This window comes from Tamandua tetradactyla, chromosome 1 (assembly GCF_023851605.1).
Source record: "Tamandua tetradactyla isolate mTamTet1 chromosome 1, mTamTet1.pri, whole genome shotgun sequence".
Lineage (NCBI taxonomy): Eukaryota > Metazoa > Chordata > Mammalia > Pilosa > Myrmecophagidae > Tamandua > Tamandua tetradactyla.
This window is the reverse complement of record NC_135327.1, coordinates 2,339,487-2,361,085: the sequence shown is the minus strand read 5'-3', so window position 1 is coordinate 2,361,085 and position 21,599 is coordinate 2,339,487. Positions and strand designations below refer to the sequence as shown.

Sequence of the window (21,599 nt, the reverse complement as noted above, 5' to 3'; positions counted from 1 at the left end):
TTTAAATTACTAAAAGAGAAAAACTGCCAACCAAGACTCCTATATCCAGCAAAATTGTCCTTCAAAAATGAGGGAGAAATTAAAACATTCTCAGGCAAAAAGTCACTGAGAGAATTTGTGACCAAGAGACCAGCTCTGCAAGAAATACTAAAGGGAGCACTAGAATCAGATACAAAAAGACAGAAGAGAGAGGTATGGAGAAGAGTGTAGAAAGAAGGAAAATCAGATATGATATATATAATACAAAAGGCAAAATGGTAGAGGAAAATATTATCCAAACAGTAATAACACTAAATGTTAATGGACTGAATTCCCCAATCAAAAGACATAGACTGGCAGAATGGATAAAAAAACAGGATCCTTCTATATGCTGTCTACAGGAAACACATCTTAGACCCAAAGATAAACATAGGTTGAAAGTGAAAGGTTGGGAAAAGATATTTCATGCAAATAACAACCAGAAAAGAGCAGGAGTGGCTATACTAATATCCAACAAATTAGACTTCAAATGTAAAACAGTTAAAAGACACAAAGAAGGACACTATCTACTAATAAAAGGAACAATTAAACAAGAAGACATAACAATCATAAATATTTACGCACCGAACCAGAATGCCCCAAAATACGCGAGGAATACACTGCAACCACTGAAAAGGGAAATAGACTCATATACCATAATACTTGGAGACTTCAATTCACCATTCTCATCAATGGACAGAACATCTAGACAGAGGATCAATAAAGAAATAGAGAATCTGAATATTACTATAAATGAGCTAGACTTAACAGACATTTATAGGACATTACATCCCACAACAGCAGGATACACCTTTTTCTCAAGTGCTCATGGATCATTCTCAAAGATAGACCATATGCTGGGTCACAAAGCAAGTCTTAACAAATTTAAAAAGATTGAAATCATACACAACACTTTCTCGGATCATAAAGGAATGAAGTTGGAAATCAATAATAGGCGGAGTGCCAGAAAATTCACAAATACGTGGAGGCTCAACAACACACTCCTAAACAACGAGTGGGTCAAAGAAGAAATTGCTAGAGAAATTAGCAAATACCTCAAGGCGAATGAAAATGAAAACACAACATATCAAAACTTATAGGACGCAGCAAAGGCAGTGCTAAGAGGGAAATTTATTGCCCTAAATGCCTATATCAGAAAAGAAGAAAAGGCAAAAATGCAGGAATTAACTGTCCACTTGGAAGAACTGGAGAAAGAACAGCAAACTAATCCCGAAGCAAGCAAAAGGAAAGAAATAACAAAGATTAGAGCAGAAATAAATGAAATTGAAAACATGAAAACAATAGAGAAAATCAATAAGGCCAGGAGTTGGTTCTATGAGAAAATCAATAAGATTGATGGGCCCTTAGCAAGATTGACAAAAAGAAGAAGAGAGAGGATGCAAATAAATAAGATCAGAAATGGAAGAGGAGACATAACTACTGACCTCACAGAAATAAAGGAGGTAATAACAGGATACTATGAACAACTCTATGCTAATAAATACAACAATTTAGAGGAAATGGACGGGTTCCTGGAAAGACATGAACAACCAACTTTGACTCAAGAAGACATAGATGACCTCAACAAACCAATCACAAGTAAAGAAATTGAATTAGTCATTCAAAAGCTTCCTAAAAAGAAAAGTCCAGGACCAGATGGCTTCACATCTGAATTCTATCAAACATTCCAGAAAGAATTAGTACCAACTCTCCTCAAACTCTTCCAAAAAATCGAAGCAGAGGGAAAACTACCTAATTCATTCTATGAAGCCAACATCACCCTCATACCAAAACCAGGCAAAGGTATTACAAAAAAAGAAAACTACAGGCCAATCTCTCTAATGAATATAGATGCAAAAATCCTCAATAAAATTCTAGTAAATCGTATCCAACAACACATTAAAAGAATTATACATCATGACCAAGTAGGATTCATCCAAGGTATGCAAGGATGGTTCAACATAAGAAAATCAATTAATGTAATACACCATATCAACAAATCAAAGCAGAAAAATCACATGATCATCTCAATTGATGCAGAGAAGGCATTTGACAAGATTCAACATCCTTTCCTGTTGAAAACACTTCAAAGGATAGGAATACAAGGGAACTTCCTTAAAATGATAGAGGGAATATATGAAAAACCCACAGCTAATATCATCCTCAATGGGGAAAAATTGAAAACTTTCCCCCTAAGATCAGGAACAAGACAAGGATGTCCACTATCACCACTATTATTCAACATTGTGTTGGAGGTTCTAGCCAGAGCAATTAGACAAGAAAAAGAAATACAAGGCATCAAAATTGGAAAGGAAGAAGTAAAACTATCGCTGTTTGCAGACGATATGATACTATACATCGAAAACTCGGAAAAATCCACAACAAAACTACTAGAGCTAATAAATGAGTACAGCAAAGTAGCAGGTTACAAGATCAACATTCAAAAATCTGTAGCATTTCTATACACTAGCAATGAACAAGCTGAGGGGGAAATCAAGAAACGAATCCCATTTACAATTGCAACTAAAAGAATAAAATACCTAGGAACAAATTTAACTAAAGAGACAAAAAACCTATATAAAGAAAACTACAAAAAACTGCTAAAAGAAATCACAGAAGACCTAAATAGATGGAAGGGCATACCGTGTTCATGGAATGGAAGACTAAATATAGTTAAGATGTCAATCCTACCTAAATTGATTTACAGATTCAATGCAATACCAATCAAAATCCCAAAAACTTATTTTTCAGAAATAGAAAAACCAATAAGCAAATTTAGCTGGAAGGGCAGGGTGCCCCAAATTGCTAAAAACATCTTGAGGGAAAAAAACGAAGCTGGAGGTCTAGCGATGCCGGACTTTAAGGCATATTATGAAGCCACAGTGGTCAAAACAGCATGGTATTGGCATAAAGATAGATATATCGACCAATGGAATCGAATAGAGTGCTCAGATATAGACCCTCTCATCTATGGACATTTGATCTTTGATAAGGTAGTCAAGCCAACTCACCTGGTACAGAACAGTTTCTTCAATAAATGGTGCCTAGAGAACTGGACATCCATATGCAAAAGAATGAAAGAAGACCCATATCTCACACCCTACACAAAAGTTAACTCAAAATGGATCAAAGATCTAAACATTAGGTCTAAGACCATAAAACAGTTAGAGGAAAATGTAGGGAGATATCTTATGAATCTTACAATTGGAGGCAGTTTTATGGACCTTAAACCTAAAGCAAGAGCACTGAACAAGGAAATAAATAAAGGGGAACTCCTCAAAATTAAACACTTTTGTGCATCAAAGAACTTCATCAAGAAAGTAGAAAGACAGCCTACACAATGGGAAACAATATTTGGAAATGACATATCAGATAAAGGTCTAGTATCCAGAATTTATAAAAGAGATTGTTCAACTCAACAACAAAAAGACAGCCAACCCAATTACAAAATGGGAAAAAGACTTGAACAGACACCTCTCAGAGGAGGAAATACAAATGGCCAAAAGGCACATGAAGAGATGCTCAATGTCCCTGGCCATTAGAGAAATGCAAATCAAAACCACAATGAGATATCATCTCACACCCACCAGAATGGCCATTATCAACAAAACAGAAAATGACAAGTGCTGGAGAGGATGCGGTGAAAGAGACACACTTATCCACTGTTGGTGGGAATGTCAAATGGTGCAACCACTGTGGAAGGCAGTTTGGCAGTTCCTCAAAAAGCTGAATATAGAATTGCCATATGACCCAGCAATACCATTGCTGGGAATCTACTCAAAGGAATTAAGGGCAAAAACTCAAACGGACATTTGCACACCAATGTTTATAGCAGCATTATTTATAAGTGCAAAGAGATGGAAACAGCCAAAATGTCCATCAACAGACGAGTGGCTAAACAAACTGTGGTATATACATACGATGGAATATTATGCAGCTTTAAGACAGGATAAAATTATGAAGCATGTAATAACATGGATGGACCTAGAAAACATTATGCTGAGTGAGTCTAGCCAAAAACTAAAAGACAAATACTGTATGGTCCCAATGATGTGAATCGACATTCGAGAATAAACTTGGAATATGTCATTGGTAACAGAGTTCAGCAGGAGTTAGAAACAGGGTAAGATAATGGGTAATTGGAGCTGACGGGATACAGACTGTGCAATCGGACTAGATACAAAAACTCAAAAATGGACAGCACAATAATACCTAATTGTAAAGTAATCATGTTAAAACACTGAATGAAGCTGCATCCGAGCTATAGGTTTTTGTTTTGTTTTGTTTTGTTCTTACTATTATTACTTTTATTTTTTTCTCTATATTAACATTCTATATCTTTTTCGGTTATGTTGCTAGTTTTTCTAAACCGATGTAAATGTACTAAGAAATGATGATCATGCATCTATGTGATGATGTTAAGAATTACTGATTGCATATGTAGAATGGTATGATTTCTAAATGTTGGGTTAATTTCTTTTTTTCCGTTAATTAATAAAAAAAAATGTTTTTGCATGAGGAAGAAAGGAAAAAAAAATACAATTCTTGTCACCTCCAAACTATAGGTGCATTTAATCTCGATCCCATTTCAGGAGCTGTGGAATTCTTCTATAAGTAAAACCCAGTCTCCAAAACAGGAGGCTACTCAATCTTGGGGTTGTTCATATGAAACTTATTCCCACAAAGGATAGACTAAACCTACTTAAAATTAGGCCTAAGAGTCACCCCCAGAGAACCTCTTTTGTTGCTCAGATGTGGCCTCTCTCTCTCAGCCAACATGACAAGCAAACTCACTGCCCTCCCCCTCTCTACATGGGACATGACTCCCACGGGTGTGGACTTTCCTGGCAATGTGGGACAGAAATCCTAGAATGAGCTGAGACTCAGCATGAAGGGATTGAGAAAAACCTTCTCAACCAAAAGGGGGAAGAGTGAAAAGAGACAAAATAAAGTGTCAATGGCTGAGAAATTCCAAACAGAGAGGTTATCCTGGAGGTTATTCTTACACATTATATAGATATCCCCTTTTTAGTTTAGGGTGTAATAGAGAGGCTGGAGGGAACTGCCTGATAATGCAGAGCTATGTTCCAGTAGCCATGTTTCTTGAAGATGATTGTATAATGATACAGCTTTTGCAATGTGACTGTGTGATTGTGTCTGATGCTCCTTTTATCTATGATATGGACAGATGAGTGAAACATATGAATTAAAAAGAAATAAATAATAGGGGAAACAAATGTTATAACAACAACAAAAAGAACAGGAGGCTGACATAGTTAAAACGCAGGCAGGTCTTCCAGATTGCATCTGGCCCATCCAACCCCCAAAATGAAACAGGATTTCTGGTTTTAAATGTGTCCCTCTGGTGCCAATTACAGTTAACAGTTTGACGTGTGAGTGGCCCTTGCAGTGTCTCAACTGTGGTTTTCATCCTTGGGCTGGCGGGGACTTCCACAGAGGTCACGAAGTTAGCCCCAGGACAAACACTGAGAAGGCAACACAGGGGCCAAGGCACAGCACAACGTCTCTGTGTTGACCTGAGTCCAGACACAGCCTCTACTAGTGGCGGTTTAAAGCCAAACCCTAACTGCCAGGACCAGCCGCTGCCCTGCTCTGCTGTTCAGCAGTGGGGTGGGCAAGTTCCGTCACCCTGTGGGGACCGTTTTTCTCATTTCTAAGTGGAGACATTAAAAGTGCCCACGCCACGGGGCTGTTGGGAGAATTGCATAAGGTGATGTGTGTGAAAGGGGTAGTTTCCTTTTGTGGCTGTAACAAATTACCACCAACTTAAGTGGCTTAAAGCAACACAGATGCATCATCTTCCAGTGCTGCAAGTCAGAAGCCTGCAGGTGGGTCTTCCCTGGCCAGAGCCATGGTGTCATCAGAGCCGCCTTGTCCCTGCAGGCTTCCTGGGGCATCCTGGCTTCTGGAGGCGGCCGCTTTGCCGGGCTCGTGGCCCCTTCTCCCCTCTCCAAACCCAGCAGCATAGCACCTTCCAGTCTGCCTCTGCCTCTGCTTCCTTGGCGACCTGCCTTCTCTGCCTTTGGCCCTCCTGCCTCCCTCTTTTAAGGACCCTGATAATCCAAGATAATCTCCCCATGGCAGGGGTCTTAATTTAATCATGTCTGCAAATCCCTCTGGTCGTGTAGAGGAACGTATTCACAAACTTCAGGGACCTGGGATGTGGACATATGTGGGGAGGCATTAGTCCGTCTACCACAGGTGGTTATTATTATCATTAGTAGCAGGGTTTACTGGCTATAAAAACTGTATGACACTGTAGAATAATGACCATGACATAATGGTACAGAAAAAAAAAGCAGCTCTCAAGTAGTTGGATTAAAAGTTGCATGCAGCGTGCAAGAGTGGTTCTGTGGTGGAATGCTCGCCTGCTGTGATGGAGACCCAGGGTCAGTCTCCGGCCTCTACACCCAAAAGAAAAAGCTGTACGGGGGAAAAGAAGCAAGATGAGAAGAACACAGAGTGGCTGGGGCTGGACACTGGTGACTCGCAGTGCTGTGTGCTTCATTCCTCCATTTTTTCCCTCCACTTTTCGTAATGCTCTTATATCACTTTTATAGGAAAAGTGATTTCAATTAGACTTAAAATACTACTTGAACATGAATATATAAACATCCTAACTTATTTGCATACTACTTTTATATACTGTTCTGGTGAGCAAATGTCACCTAACAAACCACCCTAAAGTCTCATGGCTTAAAAACAATTTATTTTGTCCCTCATAGTTCTGGGGTTGACAGGGCTCTCCGGGTCTCTTGGGTAGTATCCCCTGGAGCCTGGACGGGACTGGACATCCATGATGGTGTCCCAGTGCTGTCCCAGCAGAGGAGCCAGGGCGTCTTCCCTGGCAACCAAGAGACAGGAAGCCCAGACTGACTCAGCACCGCTTCGGCCATGCCCTGTTAGTAAAAACTGTCACAAGCCAGTCCAGATTCAAGGGCGTGCAGTTGTAGCCCCTATCTCAATGCGGATGGCATGTGGCACATGCAAAATAGGGAGAGAAGGGATTGGGGGCCGCCATCTTTGAAGTCAAGTCAATACGTTTCTACTCTTTCTCTCTCCACCCCTCTCCCTCCCCCATGTCATTCCAAGGTGTCCCATGCTTCCCCCAACTGCAGATCATTCTGGGATGTCTCCCTCTTCTTCTTAGAGGGGAGTGTCATCCAGGAAGCTCATCACTGCTCTGTGGGTTCTTGGTTAGGACCTGAAACTTGTCCCTTCCAGTAGCACTGAGCACTTGAGCTTGTTGGAGAAGTTGAGGTGGGCTTTTGTTTTTTTTCTTGTTTAATACCCTTGCCCACTTTCAGTACCAGCATTCGAAGCTTCCTGTGGGGGAACTGCTGGTCAACCACAGTGCCTTGCCGTCTGTTAGCCTAGGAGTGAGCATGTATCCAGGCCAAGCCAAACTAACCTTCCCTGAAATTTGAGTCTCAAACAGAGCAGCAAAAAAAAAAAAAAAAAAAAAATCTGAAACAAAAAGCTTTTCGGTGGACGATGTAGCTGATGCATCACGAGCTATTCCAACCCAAGAGCAGGATGGGTAGGTCAGTGTAAGCCAGTTTTCTCAGCCTCGGCACTACTGACATTTTGGAATAGATTATTTGTTGCACGGTGTGTGAAGGGGAAGCTTTCCTGTGCATCTCCGGCCTCTAGATGCTGTAGCACCCTCCCATTTTTGACAACCAGAAGTGACTTCAGGCATTGGCAAATGTCCCCTGGGAACCAAACTCGGCCCGGTGCTGCCTGCTGGTGACTGGGTCAGCGGCAGATAGGCTCAAGCCAGTTTGGGTCAGTGAGACACCAGGAGAGATTTCCCGTGGGATCTCAGCAGCAGTGCTTCCTTACCCTGAAGAGACCCCCACACCCTGTTTTGTTTTGTTTTTTTGCTCCCCACCCTGGATATCTATAAGCAGACTTACAGACCTGGTTATTGCTGCAACCATTTTGCAGCCACAGAGGAAGGCAGCTTTCAGATGACGCCAACACGTGGGTGGAAGCTGGAGGAAAGAAGCAGAGGGAGCCTGGGTTCCCAAGGACGTTCTTGAACCCGTGTGTCAGCCAGCCTCAGAACCGCCCGCCTGTGCACAGCCGCTTACTGCCCCAGCCAGTTTGATCTGAGTTTCTATTATCTGTTACCCAAAGCATCCTAAGGAGCCGAGAGCACACCGTCCGCTCAGCAACCAAGATCCCCCAGCACATCTTGTTCCCAAATTCTTTCAGACGTGCTTCTTGAGCTCTCCTCTCCATCTCTACAGAGGGCCCTACATCTCCTAACAAATGACTTTCCTCTTCCCCTTAGATCTGCAGTGGGAGAATCTGTGACCTGCAGTGGGAGAATCCGTGATCTGCAGTGGGAGAATCTGTGATCTGCAGTGGGAGAATCTGCGATCTGCAATGGGAGAATCCTGTTACCTCGGTTGACAGAGAACCCCACACAGCACACCTGGCCAGAATACCTTCTCCCACGGGGCTACCTTAGCCTTGCTGGCTGAGTGCGCCTGCGCATCTGGTGTTCAAGAGTGCTGCTTGTGAGGCCCGCGGAAGGACCGAGTGTCCAGTAGACAGGGGATGGGACAGTCGGCATGGGAGATGTTCTGCTCGACCAGAGGCAGCCCCATGAGTGGGTCCTGCAGGGCAGCCAGGGGCCACGGCAGCACATCCGGGCCTGGATGCAGGTGAAAGGATGAGAGGACAGCTGGCCCGCAGGTGGGTCCCGGGCCTGGCCTCGGGTGAAAGGACGAGGGGACAGCTGGGCTGCAGGTGGGTCCCAGGCCTGGACGAAGTACGAAGGGCACAGCTGGGCTGCAGGCAGCTGACTCAGGCCCCTGGGAGGCTGATATATTTGGAAACATTTAGGTTTGATATAAAAAGAGAGCCAGAGAGGCACAGACACAGAGTCCCAGAAAGTGACAGACAGACAAAGATGGGGGAGGGATGAGCAGAGGGGAGACGGGGACAGAAATGAAGACAGACGCTTAAACTATGAAATGTTAACAGTAACCATCATTAGTGGTGAAGCTAAAAAGTGGGTTTTGTCTGTTTCATAAGCACTTTGCAAGTCTTCTTCATTAAAGGTGTATTACTTTTCTGATTAGGAAAAAATAAAATAAAAATTACAATGTCCCAACCTACATAAAACTTAGAATTTTGAATGGAAAGAATGTCCTCTTAAAATTGCTTCTCCCTTCAGTTCTTTCCTGTGCCTTGACATGACTTAAATACACACACAGTTCCCTCTTCCTCCTTTTTGAGGAGAGTAGCTTGGAGCTGGCTCAGGACTGACCCGCTGCTGAGACTGGGGAGTGGGCGCGTCAAGGGTGCCTTAAGGAGAGGGTCTGAGGTTGAGGACTGGATTAACCGCCAGCTCCCTGGCTGGCTTCATCCCTGCGAGAACCGGTTTGTCTGGGAGTAATGAAGAAGGAGGGCAATGGGGCTCTGTCCAGGGAGTTGACAAAACGGGATGTAGATGATTCACTCATATATTTGCTCCAGGGGCATTCAGGGAGCTCCTCTCCTCTGGGCCCTGTGCTAAACCCTGGGGATCGGACGGGAGAGGAAGGTGTGCCCAGGCCTGTGACGGGTGCCTCCTCTGCTGAAGGAGCCACACCCATGGGCTGATAACATTAGTACAAGAGGATCAATCCATGCCCAAACAGGTTTCCCCAAAGGTGGAAGTTATGCTTCCACCCACCCAGATACAATTGCCACTCCTGAAATGAAGCAGGAGTGATGGAAGAGATTCCCACTTAGAGGGCCAGCGGTGAGGAGGTGAAGCAGGTGGTTCCCGAAAGATCTTGATTTCCAAGGCAACTGGTGCTTTGGGGGAGGGATGAGGTTCAGTGGAGACCCCTAGGGCTGGAGGAAGTTAGAGACATCTATGTCGCACCGGTAGGTGTGCTTTCGGATGCAGGTAACCAAAAAGCCATCCCAAAGTGACTTAAACAATAAAAATGTTTATGATCTCCAAAAGTATTTTCAAAGCTAGGTGGTTCCAGGGACAGGGCAGCAGCTCAGCCGTGTTGTCAGGGACCTGGGGGCTTCGTAGGTCTTGGGCCCTTTGCCTGATGAAGAACAGGCACATCTCCTCCATGGGGTCTTCTCACAAGTGGAAGAAACCTTTCTGCAAAGCTCCCGGGCAGGCTTTCCTCACCTCTTGTTGGCTAGGGCTGAGTCCTATGTCCCCACCCTGCCGGTAAAGGGGGCTGGGACAGAGCATCTCACCTTCTTAGCCTCTGTTACACCGGGGTGGGCTGGGGGCGGTGTCTGCCATCCTAGAGAAAGGGAGAAGGCAATGCTGGGCCGTCAACAGCATCTGCTTCAGAAGGGAATTAACATTCACGGGGGGCTGTTTACCACCCCAGCTGCCCTCCACACTTCCAGCTTCCCTTTACAGCTAACTAACCACAGGAGCTAGGACTCCAAGAACAGTAAACTTTTACCAGGTTCTTTCTGCGGCCGCCACTCAGGATCTCTGGGGCATACTCCAAATCCCACAGACCCCAGCTGGCAGCGCAGCGAGCTCCTCCCCCTGGACAGTGGCTAACTTTCTGCTGCGGTCACTTCTTGCCATTTCTTAACTGCTCTGCTGGCTGGAAACTGTTATGCACCCCAGAAAAGCCATGTTCTTTCAATCCAACCTCGTGGGGACAACCCTATTGTTGGGGGTGGGACCTCTTGATTAGGCTGTTTCCAGGGAGATGTGACCTCACCCATTCAAGGTGAGTGTTAACCCTCTCCTGGAGCCCTTGAGGAGAGCTGCTATGGAGGGCAGGCTCCTGGATGTGGACCGTCAGAGAGGCTGAGAGAACTGTTTGAAACCAGAAGCCTAGAGAGGACAGCAGACGTCGCCATGTGCCTTCCCGGGTGACAGAGTAATCCTGGACTCCATGGGCTTTTGTTGAGTGATGGTGTCCTCTTGTTGGTGCCTTAGCTTGGACATTTTCATGGCCTTTAGAATGGTAACTTGTAACTTATTAAATCCCCTTTATAAAAGCCAATCCATTTCCGGTACACTGCATTTCAGCAGCGCTAGGAAAGCGAAACAGCTGCCCATGACAGGATGCTGCTTCTGTCCCCAATGCCATCTCAGCCTGGAAGCGGTGTCCACCCCTCTTTCTGAATGGTGCCCCTTACCACGGCCAAACTGATCAGAATAGAGGTCAGCTGCATTAGCAATCGAGACTCCAGTCAACAGTGGTTTAAACAAAGCCGACATTTCTAATAACCAGAGCCTGTGTTTATCAGCTGACCGCCAGCCCTTCTGTCTTCCTGCCTGTGTGGCCCAGGCCTGGGCAGCTCCATGGGATGAAGGGCCTCTGCCACTGCTCGCCCAGTGCCCGTGCCCACACTGGTGGTGCCCACCATGCCCACGTTCCAGGGAGCAGCAAGAAGGAAAGGGTGAAGGAAGGGGACCCCAGCCGGGCTTGTAAGGGCGGACTGGGAGTGGGGCATGGCCTTTCTACTCCCGTCCTGCTGGTCCCCCACACAGGCCCGGGCACATCGAGCTGCAGGAAAGCTGGGAAATGGCATTTCCAGCTGGGCAGCCAGGCACCCAGCAACAATCCTGTGACCGTAAAAGAGGAGAGCTGACATTGAGGACAACCAGTGTCTCACACAACAGCTGAGATGAGCCTGTAGCAGTGAACAAAAGTATACTGAAGCCTCGGGGACAAGAGGTGGGAATCACAGTGCAGAAAAAGAAGGCTCAAAATGAAATTGGCAGCAAGTAGCTCCAAGAGCCCATGAGCCTGCATGATGCCTCCCTGCTGGTCTCTACCCTCCTTTCTCTCTGGCTTGCCTCCAGGTTGCAGGGCGGCCACCCCCGCGGATAGAGGCTCCCTGACCCCTGTCTCCAGAACCTAGGGCCCCTCTCCTCCTCTTGGTCCCAGGTAAGTGTGGTCTGGCTGGCTTCCTCACCTAGAACACCGATGGTGGGAACAGGCAGGTCTCCAGAGGACAGCACTGTCCCCCCGACATGTGCTTCTCCTGCTGCTTGCCCCCCACCTGGCTGGGGACACCACAAGAACTCTGAGCACATCTCCTTGAGTCTGGGCTCCCCTGCTTTCGGTCACTTCAGTGGGTCCTCGCCTCAGGCTTCCCTCCAGCACGGGAGGAAGAAAAGCTGCAGCCAGCTCCACCTCTGTGCAGGCCGGCCTCAGTAGCTCCTGGAGTAAACACTGCATCTGAAAGACACGTGTTGTGGAGAGCTGTGAAAGGTGGTAGAACCAGGTATCTCGGTGGGGATGTGTTGCAGTTCTCCGTATGGGTTTTGTATTATTTTTACAACTGTCCTCTAAGTGAAATTATTTCAAAATAAAAAGTTAAAAAAAGGAAAGAAGAACACCAGGAATATTTCCACCTAAATCCAAGTTTAGACAATGAATTCTACAGTTCAACTATAGATTGGTCGATTTGAATTACATTATCCCAACTCTGCTGTGCGATCATGATTTGCGTTACCTCTCCAGCCTCAGTTTCCTCACTGTGATAGGGGCTCCCTCAGGGCTGCCAGGAAGAGCCAGGGAAAGGTAAAATGCTAGGGTGGCCCAGAGCCACCACTCACCGCCTGCCATGATTATAACTGGTGCTAAGCAACAGTAAACAACCCAACCTGGAGAAAGCCACCGCTTTAGGACTTCCCCAATAGCAGTGTTTCCTCCCACAGTCAAAGGGGAAGGCCATTTCCATCTTCAAGTACAGAAACTGCCTCTAACCCCCTTCAAGGATTTGAAAATCCAGACCTTGCCTCCAGGGCCAGGCATATAATTTGGGAGGTCCAGTATACAACATAAATATGTAGCCCCCTTGTTCAAAACTTATTAAGAATTTCAAGACAGTGACAGCAGGTCACATGCCCCTAAAGCCTGCCCTCCTTGCCTCCAAAAGCAGGACAAAAAAAAAGAGATGCAAAATAGCAGGCTGCAACATTTAGCACTAAACTTCTGAAGACAAATCCTGCTTTCTTCACTCAGCAACTACACAAGTGTCACTAACAGCAGCAAATTGTATCGCGCTCTCCATGGGAACTAGAGACCAGGCTGAGTGCTTCACACGTGTGACCTCACTAAACTGCCACATCATGGCCCTACCTAGAAGGTGGGAAACCAAGGCTCGGAGAGGGCTGGGAATGTTCCCGGGGCACACAGCCAGATTCCAGAACCCACACCCGGAATTACCGTATGTGTAACAGAGGTGCCCACCGCTCCTGCCGCAACTGTGCAGACGGGAGGATGTGGGAAGTTGCCTCTGGAAACACCACCCTCCTCCCAGGTCTAATTTCCATCCTTGGGTCTGACTTCCTTCCTCCAGCTTCCCCCCCACGCCACTGACCCTGCTTTCTCAGAAAACACGTGATTCCCCTAGTTCCCCATGAGTATATTCCTGTATTTTTCTTTTATTTGTACTGTCTTGGAGGAAAGTCTAGGACATGTTCTGGGGGTGGAGGGGTGATGAGTCTTTATAGGATGAGGAAGAGCTGTGTGAGGATGAGTGAGGAAGACCTGGACTGCTAATCATCCCGACAGTTCTGAAATGGTGCAGAATTCTCATATATTGATTTTGAACTTCAGAACAGGAAGAAGCATCTAGAGCTAAACTGGGTTCAAATCCAGGCTCCATCCTTTCTTAGCTGTGAGATCTTGGGCAAGTTGCCTCAGTTTAGCCAAGTGGGGATAATAATAGCAGGGACTTGATAGGGTTATTGTAAGATCTAAATGGGTTAATACCTGTGAAGCATACTGCCTGGCACTAAGATGATACTCAGTGTCATCAATACTTATTATCACCAGTCCTGTCATCCTCATTTTGGTTATTCTTTTAAAGATGTTGAGGGTCCTTGGAGAGACTGGACAGCATTGTGGCTGAGAGCACTGGTCCTGAAACTAGATTGCCTGTAGATAAATCCCACTTCACTAGGTGCTGGTATGCCACCTTGGTTAAGAAATTGACCTCTCTGGGCCTCAATTTCTTCATTTTCTAAATTTCTCCCTGGACAGGGGAGGCTTAGAGATGGGCATGGGAGCCTCACTGGATCCATGTGACCCAAGGCCAGGACTTGTGCGGGACTTCATGGGAAACAGCTGTGTTTGTGTGGGGGCTGTTGAGCTGGCAGGTGGAGCCCAGGGCCGCTGGGGCATCCAGTCTCCTGGGAGGAGGCCTGCCTGAGAGGGAAGGCAGCTCAGGTGGGAACAGGTAGGTGGTTGCGATGATATTGTTTGAGCCCCTGGATCCAGCTGTGCCTGAAGCAAGCCATTTTTGGTCTTCCTGGTTTCATGCGCCAAGAGTTTTCCATCTTACAAAAAGTACTTTCAGTTGGGTTTTTCTCACTGAAAAGTGTCCAGACTGACCCCAGGGGTTTAAGCAACTTGCTCAAGGCCTGCAAGCTTAGTAAGCAGCAGGCCCAGGATTGAGAAGGCTCCTGACCAGCTGGAGCCCACTGCTCCACTACCCAAAAAGCATTCTGTACCCGGACGTTCATTGCCTTAAACTCCTCACCTGCTCTGAGCAGGCATTCCACATCTGTAAAATGGGGATAACAGAAGGTTTACAGGGCTGTTGGGAAACACGGAATGTGAGATAACATGGTTATCGGGCACCATTCATGGGTGAGGCTGAAGTTCTGGGCATCTCATCTTCCTTGCCTTGGGCCATGGCTTTGCCCCTGTTAGTTATTCCATTTCAGGGGTGTCTTTGCCCCCAAACTGGTCAACCTGTCAAGGTGCCCCAATTATGTTGGGAGGTATGTGTGAGTCCCAGAAGAAAGGGCCACACCCCTTCCTGGCTGAGTGTCCTCTGTGGTGGATGGAGGGGCTAAATGACCTCAAGATCCTCCAGCTCTGAGTCTCTGAGTTGAAAAGAAGCCCTGTCATCTTGGTTTCTGGAACTTTCCAAGGACAGCTGGGCTCAGCTGGGAGTGACTTACTATAGCACAGAAAGGCAGTGTTGAACCAAATTGACTCAGTCCTTCTCCTTCATGAAATTTACATTTTGTGACAGAGGCTGACAACACATAAAACAAACATAATTCCACACGGTAACAGGAAGGAGAAAGCATGTCATCACTGAGCTGGATAAGTGCTAAGAAGGAACAGGAGTGGGGGTCGGGAGGGGCCTCTCCGAGGAGGTGACATTTGAGCAGAGAAGTCTTGTCCCGGCCTGGATCCGCAGCTCTTAGCCCTGTGCTGCCTGGACCAACTTTACCAGGAAGCCCGTCGGAGGCTCGGAACGCAGCAGTCCTCCTCCACTGACAACTCTTTAGGATACTTTTAAAAGTTTAATGGGTCATTGATTTGTAGTGCTGGCTTCTTCCATTAGCGAAATCCGTGAAGGAAAGGCCCGGGAAGTCATGCAATACCCTCCTTCAGATGCCTGCGGGGCAAAGGGGGTGCCTGTTGGGACACAGGCACATCTGCTTATCTTGTAACTAGTCTAGGTCTGCTGGTTCTCGGCCGGGCCTCAGCAGGGTGTGGAGTGCTGCGCCTAGGGAAAGCCCAGCCCTCAGAGAGCCTTGGAGCGCCGCAGTCCCCACTCCCAACCAAAGGCAGCCACGTGGAGGTCCCCGCCCTCAAGGAGCCGGGCAGGGCCAGGAGCACCTGAGACCTGCAGGATGCAGCGCCAGAGGGCTGAGCCTGGCGGAAGGGGGAGTTGCAGCCGCCGCCTTGAGTGGGAACTGCCCTGGGCTTAGGGCAGCAGAGGTGGGACTGCTGAGTCTGGAGAGAAGGAGGAGGCTGGTAGGAGAGGACTTGGGGAGAGGAACAGGGACCAGGTTGCAGGGATCTTATGGGCCAAGACTAGGAGATTTTTGGGTTCAATTCTAAATAGAATGGGAAACTGTTGAGGGGGGGTACATACTAGAGTTTCATGATCTGAATATTGGCTGCTGCTATGTGAAGAACAGATGAAGGGCTATTTAGCTGGTGTCTGAAATTACAGGTTTCATTCAGGACCAATGTTCCTGAAAATGTTTCACCTTCTGCCAGTTTAGCCAGAACTGGGTCCAGCCTAGAATCCCCTCCCCGCCCCCAGGATTCCACGCGTAGTGGCTGTTCCAGTTGGGTGGCTGCCCCTGAAGGCATGAGGGTCATTTGGGTTCAAGATGGGAATTTAATTTATTTACTTCCTTAGCTAGTGCACAGGGACACGGAGGAACTGACTGCTGTACGATCCCCTCTCCCCATTCAGGAACAAACAGTCCTGTAAGTTCCAAATTTCATATCAGGGTGGGAGGAGCACTTTTGAGCCTGGAGAGACACTTAAATGGACTAAGACTTGAAGTAGGCAGCTTCTGAGCCTGGGGTTCCCAAAGTTTTCACCAGAATGGGGATCTTTTGTTAATTTTTCCCATAATGGAATCCTCAGTTTCAATAAGCATTCATTTATCTCCCCATTTCTTATTATTGAGCCAGTCATTACACTGAAAGTATTACATGTGCTAATTTATCCCATCCTCACACCATCATTATGAGATGGGCACTTTTATTATCCCCATTTTACAAAGGAGGAGATGGAGGCACAGCGAAGTAAGGTGCCCAAGACTGCATAGCTAGCATTTAGTGGAGGGGGCTCCCGGGGAACTGTACCCGAATCCTGGTGTCCACACCAACGCACAGCCAAGTTCCCTCGTGTCCGGTGGACCTGTCGGTGCGCCGATCTCCTAGGGCTGCGGGAGATCAGGGGATGCGTACTCGGGGTGCCAGGCACGTCGCGAGCGCTCGACGAAGGTGGACGCCAGGCAGCTTGTCAGGGCCGGGGGCAGAGCTGGTCCACCTACGGGAGTTCGCGATGTTCATACCGCGTGCCAGGCCGTTTCAAAGAGCCCGCGGAAGACACCTGGCTGCCCTTCTCCAAAGGCGCTCCAAAGACCGGACATACGAAGTTACCCGGGGCCGCGCGGCAAGCAGGCTCACGGGCCAGGAACAACTGACCTTGGGGGCGGGCCCAAGAATCTGCATTACCCAGCACACCCTCCAGGTGATCCTGCTGCTCCACCGAGCGTGAGCGCCACCGCGTCGGTCAGAGCTCGGTCAGCGCGGGTGTCCTGAGAACCGGACACAAAATCATCCCAGGCCCCCGCCCCTTCGCCCTGCAGCGCCAGAGTCGGAGCTCCGCACAGAAGCCTTGTTTTTCAGACCGGGACACCGCTTTGAGGGGCCAGGAGCCCTCGCGGCAAAGGGCGAGCCAGGCGCCGGAGCCGGAACGCCGCGCAGCTCTCGGGCCACCGCCGCGCACTGCAGCGGGACGCGCGACGCGCTCAAGGTCACGCGGCGCGCCTCCAGGGCAGCAGCGGTCCCATCCGGGCCTCGCAGCCCGCGCGCCGTGGGCGGGGCGACTGGCGTCACCTAGGCGACCGGCGCGCCGCGCGCCGAGCCCGGCCCAGCCCAGGCGGGCGAAGGCGCGGCCGGGCACCTCCTCCCGCCCCGCCTCGCGGAAGTGCTCGTCGGCGTCCTCGAGCGTTGATTGGCCCCCGGGCTAGGGGGCGGAGCCCGCGGCAAGCGCGGTGCGTACTTCCGGCTGCCGGTTGACATGAAGAAGCCGCGGCTGGGGCGGCGGTAGCGGCTGGGGTGGTGGACGGCCCGCGGGCCGAGGAGGAGCGCGCAGCAGCCCCGGCTCGCCATGGAGATGGAAAAGGAGTTCGAGCAGATCGACAGGGCTGGGAACTGGACGGCCATCTACCAGGTGCGCAGCGCCCCGGCGCGCGAGGGCCCTGTCCTGGCCCGGCCGCCCCCTAGACCGGCCCGCTCGCCCTGCGGCCGCTCCGCGGCCGGCTGCTGAGGAGGCCGCCCGGCAGCGCCGCGGCCGCCCCCTCAGTTCCCCTCGGCCCCCTCACCTCAGCCCTCAGGCCCAGGCGCGGCGGCCGCCGGGCGCGCCCCCGCCCCGCCCCCACCCTTTGTACCCGGGATTGACTTACCCCCCCACTTCCTTTTCTTCAGGGAACACCTCAGGCCCAGTTCCTTTGTCTCCCTGGGGAAAGGGCCGCCGCCTCTCTCCTGTACGTTTCCTTTTCCCCTGTCTCGGTACGTCCGAGACTGGCCGCGCCCCTCCCCCCGGCTCATTCATTTCATGGGTGCGAATCGGCTGTCCCTGCCGAGCCGGTGCTGGCGCTGGACGTCGTGTGCAGTCCAATGAGGCAGGCAGGCACAAGCCATCTCAGATGGTGACAAGTGCTGCGAAGACACCGGAGGCCCCGCGGGGTAGGGAGCCGCTGGACGGAAGGTGGGTGACCGGAGCAGGAGGTCAGAGGAGTGTCGGGGCAGAGGCGTTTGCTCCGAGCTGCGTGAGCAGCTCCAGCCAGGAGACCGGCCGGCCAGACCTTTCCCGTCGGGAGCCCTGCTACCCACCCCCAGCCGAAATACGGCCCTTTCCGGCGGGGAGTAGGGAAGGTTGACCTTTCACCCTCACTGAACGGCATCTCCGCCCGGCCTGGCGCTTTGGTCTTGGCCAGCTCACTCTTTTGAGTCCTCACCTACTTTGGATCATGGTGGCACATAAAAATTTAACGAGGTAGGGTTTTTCACAGCTCCCTAAAACGTCAGATTAGAAACCCGAAGAGGTATGCTTTCATAAAGCTGAATCTAAAGAAAATATGTGGTCCCGATTAAATGTCATTGCGGGGGTTGTGAGGATTAATCAAAACCACACTCCTTATCTCAGTAAGCAAAGTACGGAATAGAGAGATATTGTTACTTGTGTAAAGAGAGAAGGCAGTTTATTCTCTTTTCAATTTATAGGCCCAGAAGGCAAATTGTGCGGTTCCCTCAGCTGGTGGTATTAAAATCTATTTTGAGGTCCTCTTAAAAAAGGAAAAAACCTTTAAGCAGTTCTTTAGTAGGCTTGGCTAACAAAAGCCCTTTTTTGGTGACTTGGTTTCATGTGGATTTTCATTAGGCTTATTTGACAGAGATTCTTTTTACTTGGACTGTAATATTTAATAGCTTCTGATAGGCTAGTATTTACAACCTTGCCAGATCACTGTAATGTTTACATATGATCGATCAATATAAATTTGTATTCCATGTCTAGTCTCTGTGGGAAATGTGTAGACAGATTTTCTGCATTCATTTTAATGGAGTAGGGTCTAAGTGACTTTAAGTGAATACTGTTGGTCTGAAGTATTGGAATTGATTATGACCTACCCCATCATAAGTGGAGGCACTGGGAGAAAAATCTCTTATGCTGAAAACTGACTTGGCAACAACAAATTTTTATTGTAAATAAATTCTTGGTTTGTCACTGCTTTAGGCCAGCATGGCCTGCCCTGTCACCCAAGCATTCCTGAAGTTGTGTTAAGCATGCTGCTGACATGGGACATGTTGGTCCTTCATTGTTTCCTTCATTGTTCTTAAGATTCTCTACTACATTTGAACCACAAGAGTTAGTCAGGATTGCTTTATGTTGAGATTTCCCCAGCTTTTTAATGGATTGCCACATTCCTGAAAATGATTTTTTTGACCTTAGAGAATTGTCCATTGGGGGCTTTTCTCATGTCTCCCAAGCAGATATTTTCTTTTCTGTAATTGAAGGCAGAAGAAGCGCTTCTCCTTTTGAAGCTCATAAGTGGCTCTTATTGTACAACTGTGAAATTTAAAAAAACAGAGTTCAAATGACCGTCAGTCTAAAATGGCAAATTTTCCAAGTTGTGTGTCAATTTACCAAACCTATTATTTTTCACAGATTGAAAGAAGTGTGCTTATGGTTGGTAGAAAATGAAAGTTTAAAGAAAATAATATTTTGTAGCATGTCAAAATGAGGGCAGCCTTAAAGTGGTGCTTTGAGCTTGCCTAGTAAACCGTGATTAGAAAAATAATATATATGTTTTTTCTTAAAACTTCAAAAACAGGTAGTACAGTCGTTTCTCACTATCCTAATTTCTAACTAGAGCAAGAAGATGCAAAAACTTGAAAACAGTTGGGAAAAGAACAAAGGGTGAAGTGGACTTTTGAATGCTGAGGGATGTGGCAGTTGAGAACACAAAGGTTTCAGGCAAAGATTCTATGCTTGCTCAGTTTGATGAAGTGAATATAAATCATATTTAATCTTTCATGCTCATAAATAGCACAGATACTAATAAGCATTTTGCTCTTAGAAAGTCAGGTTTGATAGCATTTTTTTAGGTGGCTTTAAACATTGTTTTCTAACATTTAAGCAACTTTGTGTCTGATTTGGCCTTGAGTTTGAGATTGTTTCCTTGACCTAAAGAGGAGAAAGTACAGATATAAAATAGGAATCGGTTTTACAAACTAGAAAGAGGGAAGAGAGGGCTTAGAATGAAAAGAACAGCAAAGTGCTGCCCTTCATCAGTAGTTTAAGAGGCTTTGGGCCAGGTTTTTGCTATTTCTCTGATTTTATTGTTTCAGATACAGGAGATTGCAACAATAGCTCATGACTTGAAAGCAAGATTTATTCCATGTTAGAGGCAGGCTTTATAAAAGAAGCTGCTTTTCAAATTTACATTTTCTTTATAGCTGCTTTCATTATGAAGTATGAAATCTAACGTTTGGGTAGATTAAAACCCATGTTCTAACAGTAATTCATTAAAATTTCTCATTGCTTTATACAGATTGTGTTCTTATTTTCCAGGAAAAAGAATATTATAACTCTCCAGTAGTAGTCTCTTTAGAGGGTGAAAAAAAGCTATTTTAGCAGGAAGGAGAAAGATCTATATACTATGACTCACTTCACTTAAAAAACAACAACACACAAACGGAAATGACATGGAGAGATTGGGAAGTTCTAGTCATCTTGAGCGACCCATTCAAACTAAGTCTTCTTGTTTCACCCTGGTTTGAGTGAACTAAATTTAGGCGTCTGATGAACATTTTGGACATGGTGTAAAGACCTTTATAATTGTCTGGACTAATATTAAATTAACTGGGCACACAAGTAGAAATAGTGGAGGGAAGGATTTTTGCTCTTATTATTTGTTTGACATCACTGACATATTTATAGGCATACTTGCGGCACTTTTGGAAGTAAATGTACCAGATGGTTCTGAAAAGTCAGCTGGGGGATAATGATAATGGTAATGCAAATGGTTTTCATTTACCAGATATCCACTTTCGGGAACTGTGGCCTCCCCCACTGCACTTTTGCATTTTAGCTTCTCAAAAACTGTAAAAAATTCCTGATTTCGAATAGTGTGGTTGAATGTATACTGAACTTCATGATAGAAAATGAATAAGACATTTCCTTTAGGGGATTTTCAGACTATAACTGCCGAAATAACTGTGCTTATTCTTTTTTCCTTCCTCCTTTCATTCCTTCTTTTCTTAAATTGCCTATTTTCTGTAATCTTTTAAGTTGCAGAATCCTTTGGGCCATTTTTGTTCTGTGCAGTACTTTTTAATTTTGGCTGCTTTTTCTGAGGCTTACCTCAGCCCCTATGTATTTTGCACGTTCTGGTATTTCTGCCTATAGTGTTTAACTTAATTAGTTCTAACCAGTCTATGCTGAAATAGGCTGGACATGTTTCTTTTTAGTGCCCATGTCAGGGAAAGTTGGAATTCTAGCCAGGTCATTGTTTCTGCGATGCTGAGGCTTGGAACCACCCACTGGGCTGAATGATT

At 47.1% G+C, this 21,599-nt stretch overlaps 1 protein-coding gene and 1 long non-coding RNA gene across 6 annotated transcripts in view; one reads left to right on the top strand and one right to left on the bottom strand.

Moving 5' to 3' along the window:
- The window catches only part of LOC143688626 (uncharacterized), a 58,914-nt gene extending 41,625 nt beyond the window's left edge, over positions 1-17,289 (bottom strand). For 3 of the 4 annotated variants that reach the window (XR_013178177.1, XR_013178184.1, XR_013178190.1), the window contains exons 1-4: positions 16,617-17,289; positions 11,956-12,221; positions 10,261-10,310; positions 7,963-8,036 (exon numbers count right to left, since the gene is read on the bottom strand). This is a non-coding gene — a long non-coding RNA (uncharacterized LOC143688626). Of the gene's footprint in view, positions 1-7,962; positions 8,037-9,972; positions 10,311-11,955; positions 12,222-16,616 lie in introns of those variants that run through there. The other variant, XR_013178195.1, reaches the window with a different exon arrangement.
- A 237-nt stretch (positions 17,290-17,526) lies between these two features.
- The window catches only part of PTPN1 (protein tyrosine phosphatase non-receptor type 1), a 105,831-nt gene continuing 101,758 nt past the window's right edge, over positions 17,527-21,599 (top strand). The window contains exon 1 of one of the 2 annotated variants that reach the window (XM_077166728.1): positions 17,527-17,712. In XM_077166728.1, coding sequence (XP_077022843.1) covers positions 17,650-17,712 — 63 coding nt within the window. In that variant the 5' untranslated portion in view covers positions 17,527-17,649. The remainder of the gene's footprint in view (positions 17,713-21,599) is intronic. The other variant, XM_077166737.1, reaches the window with a different exon arrangement.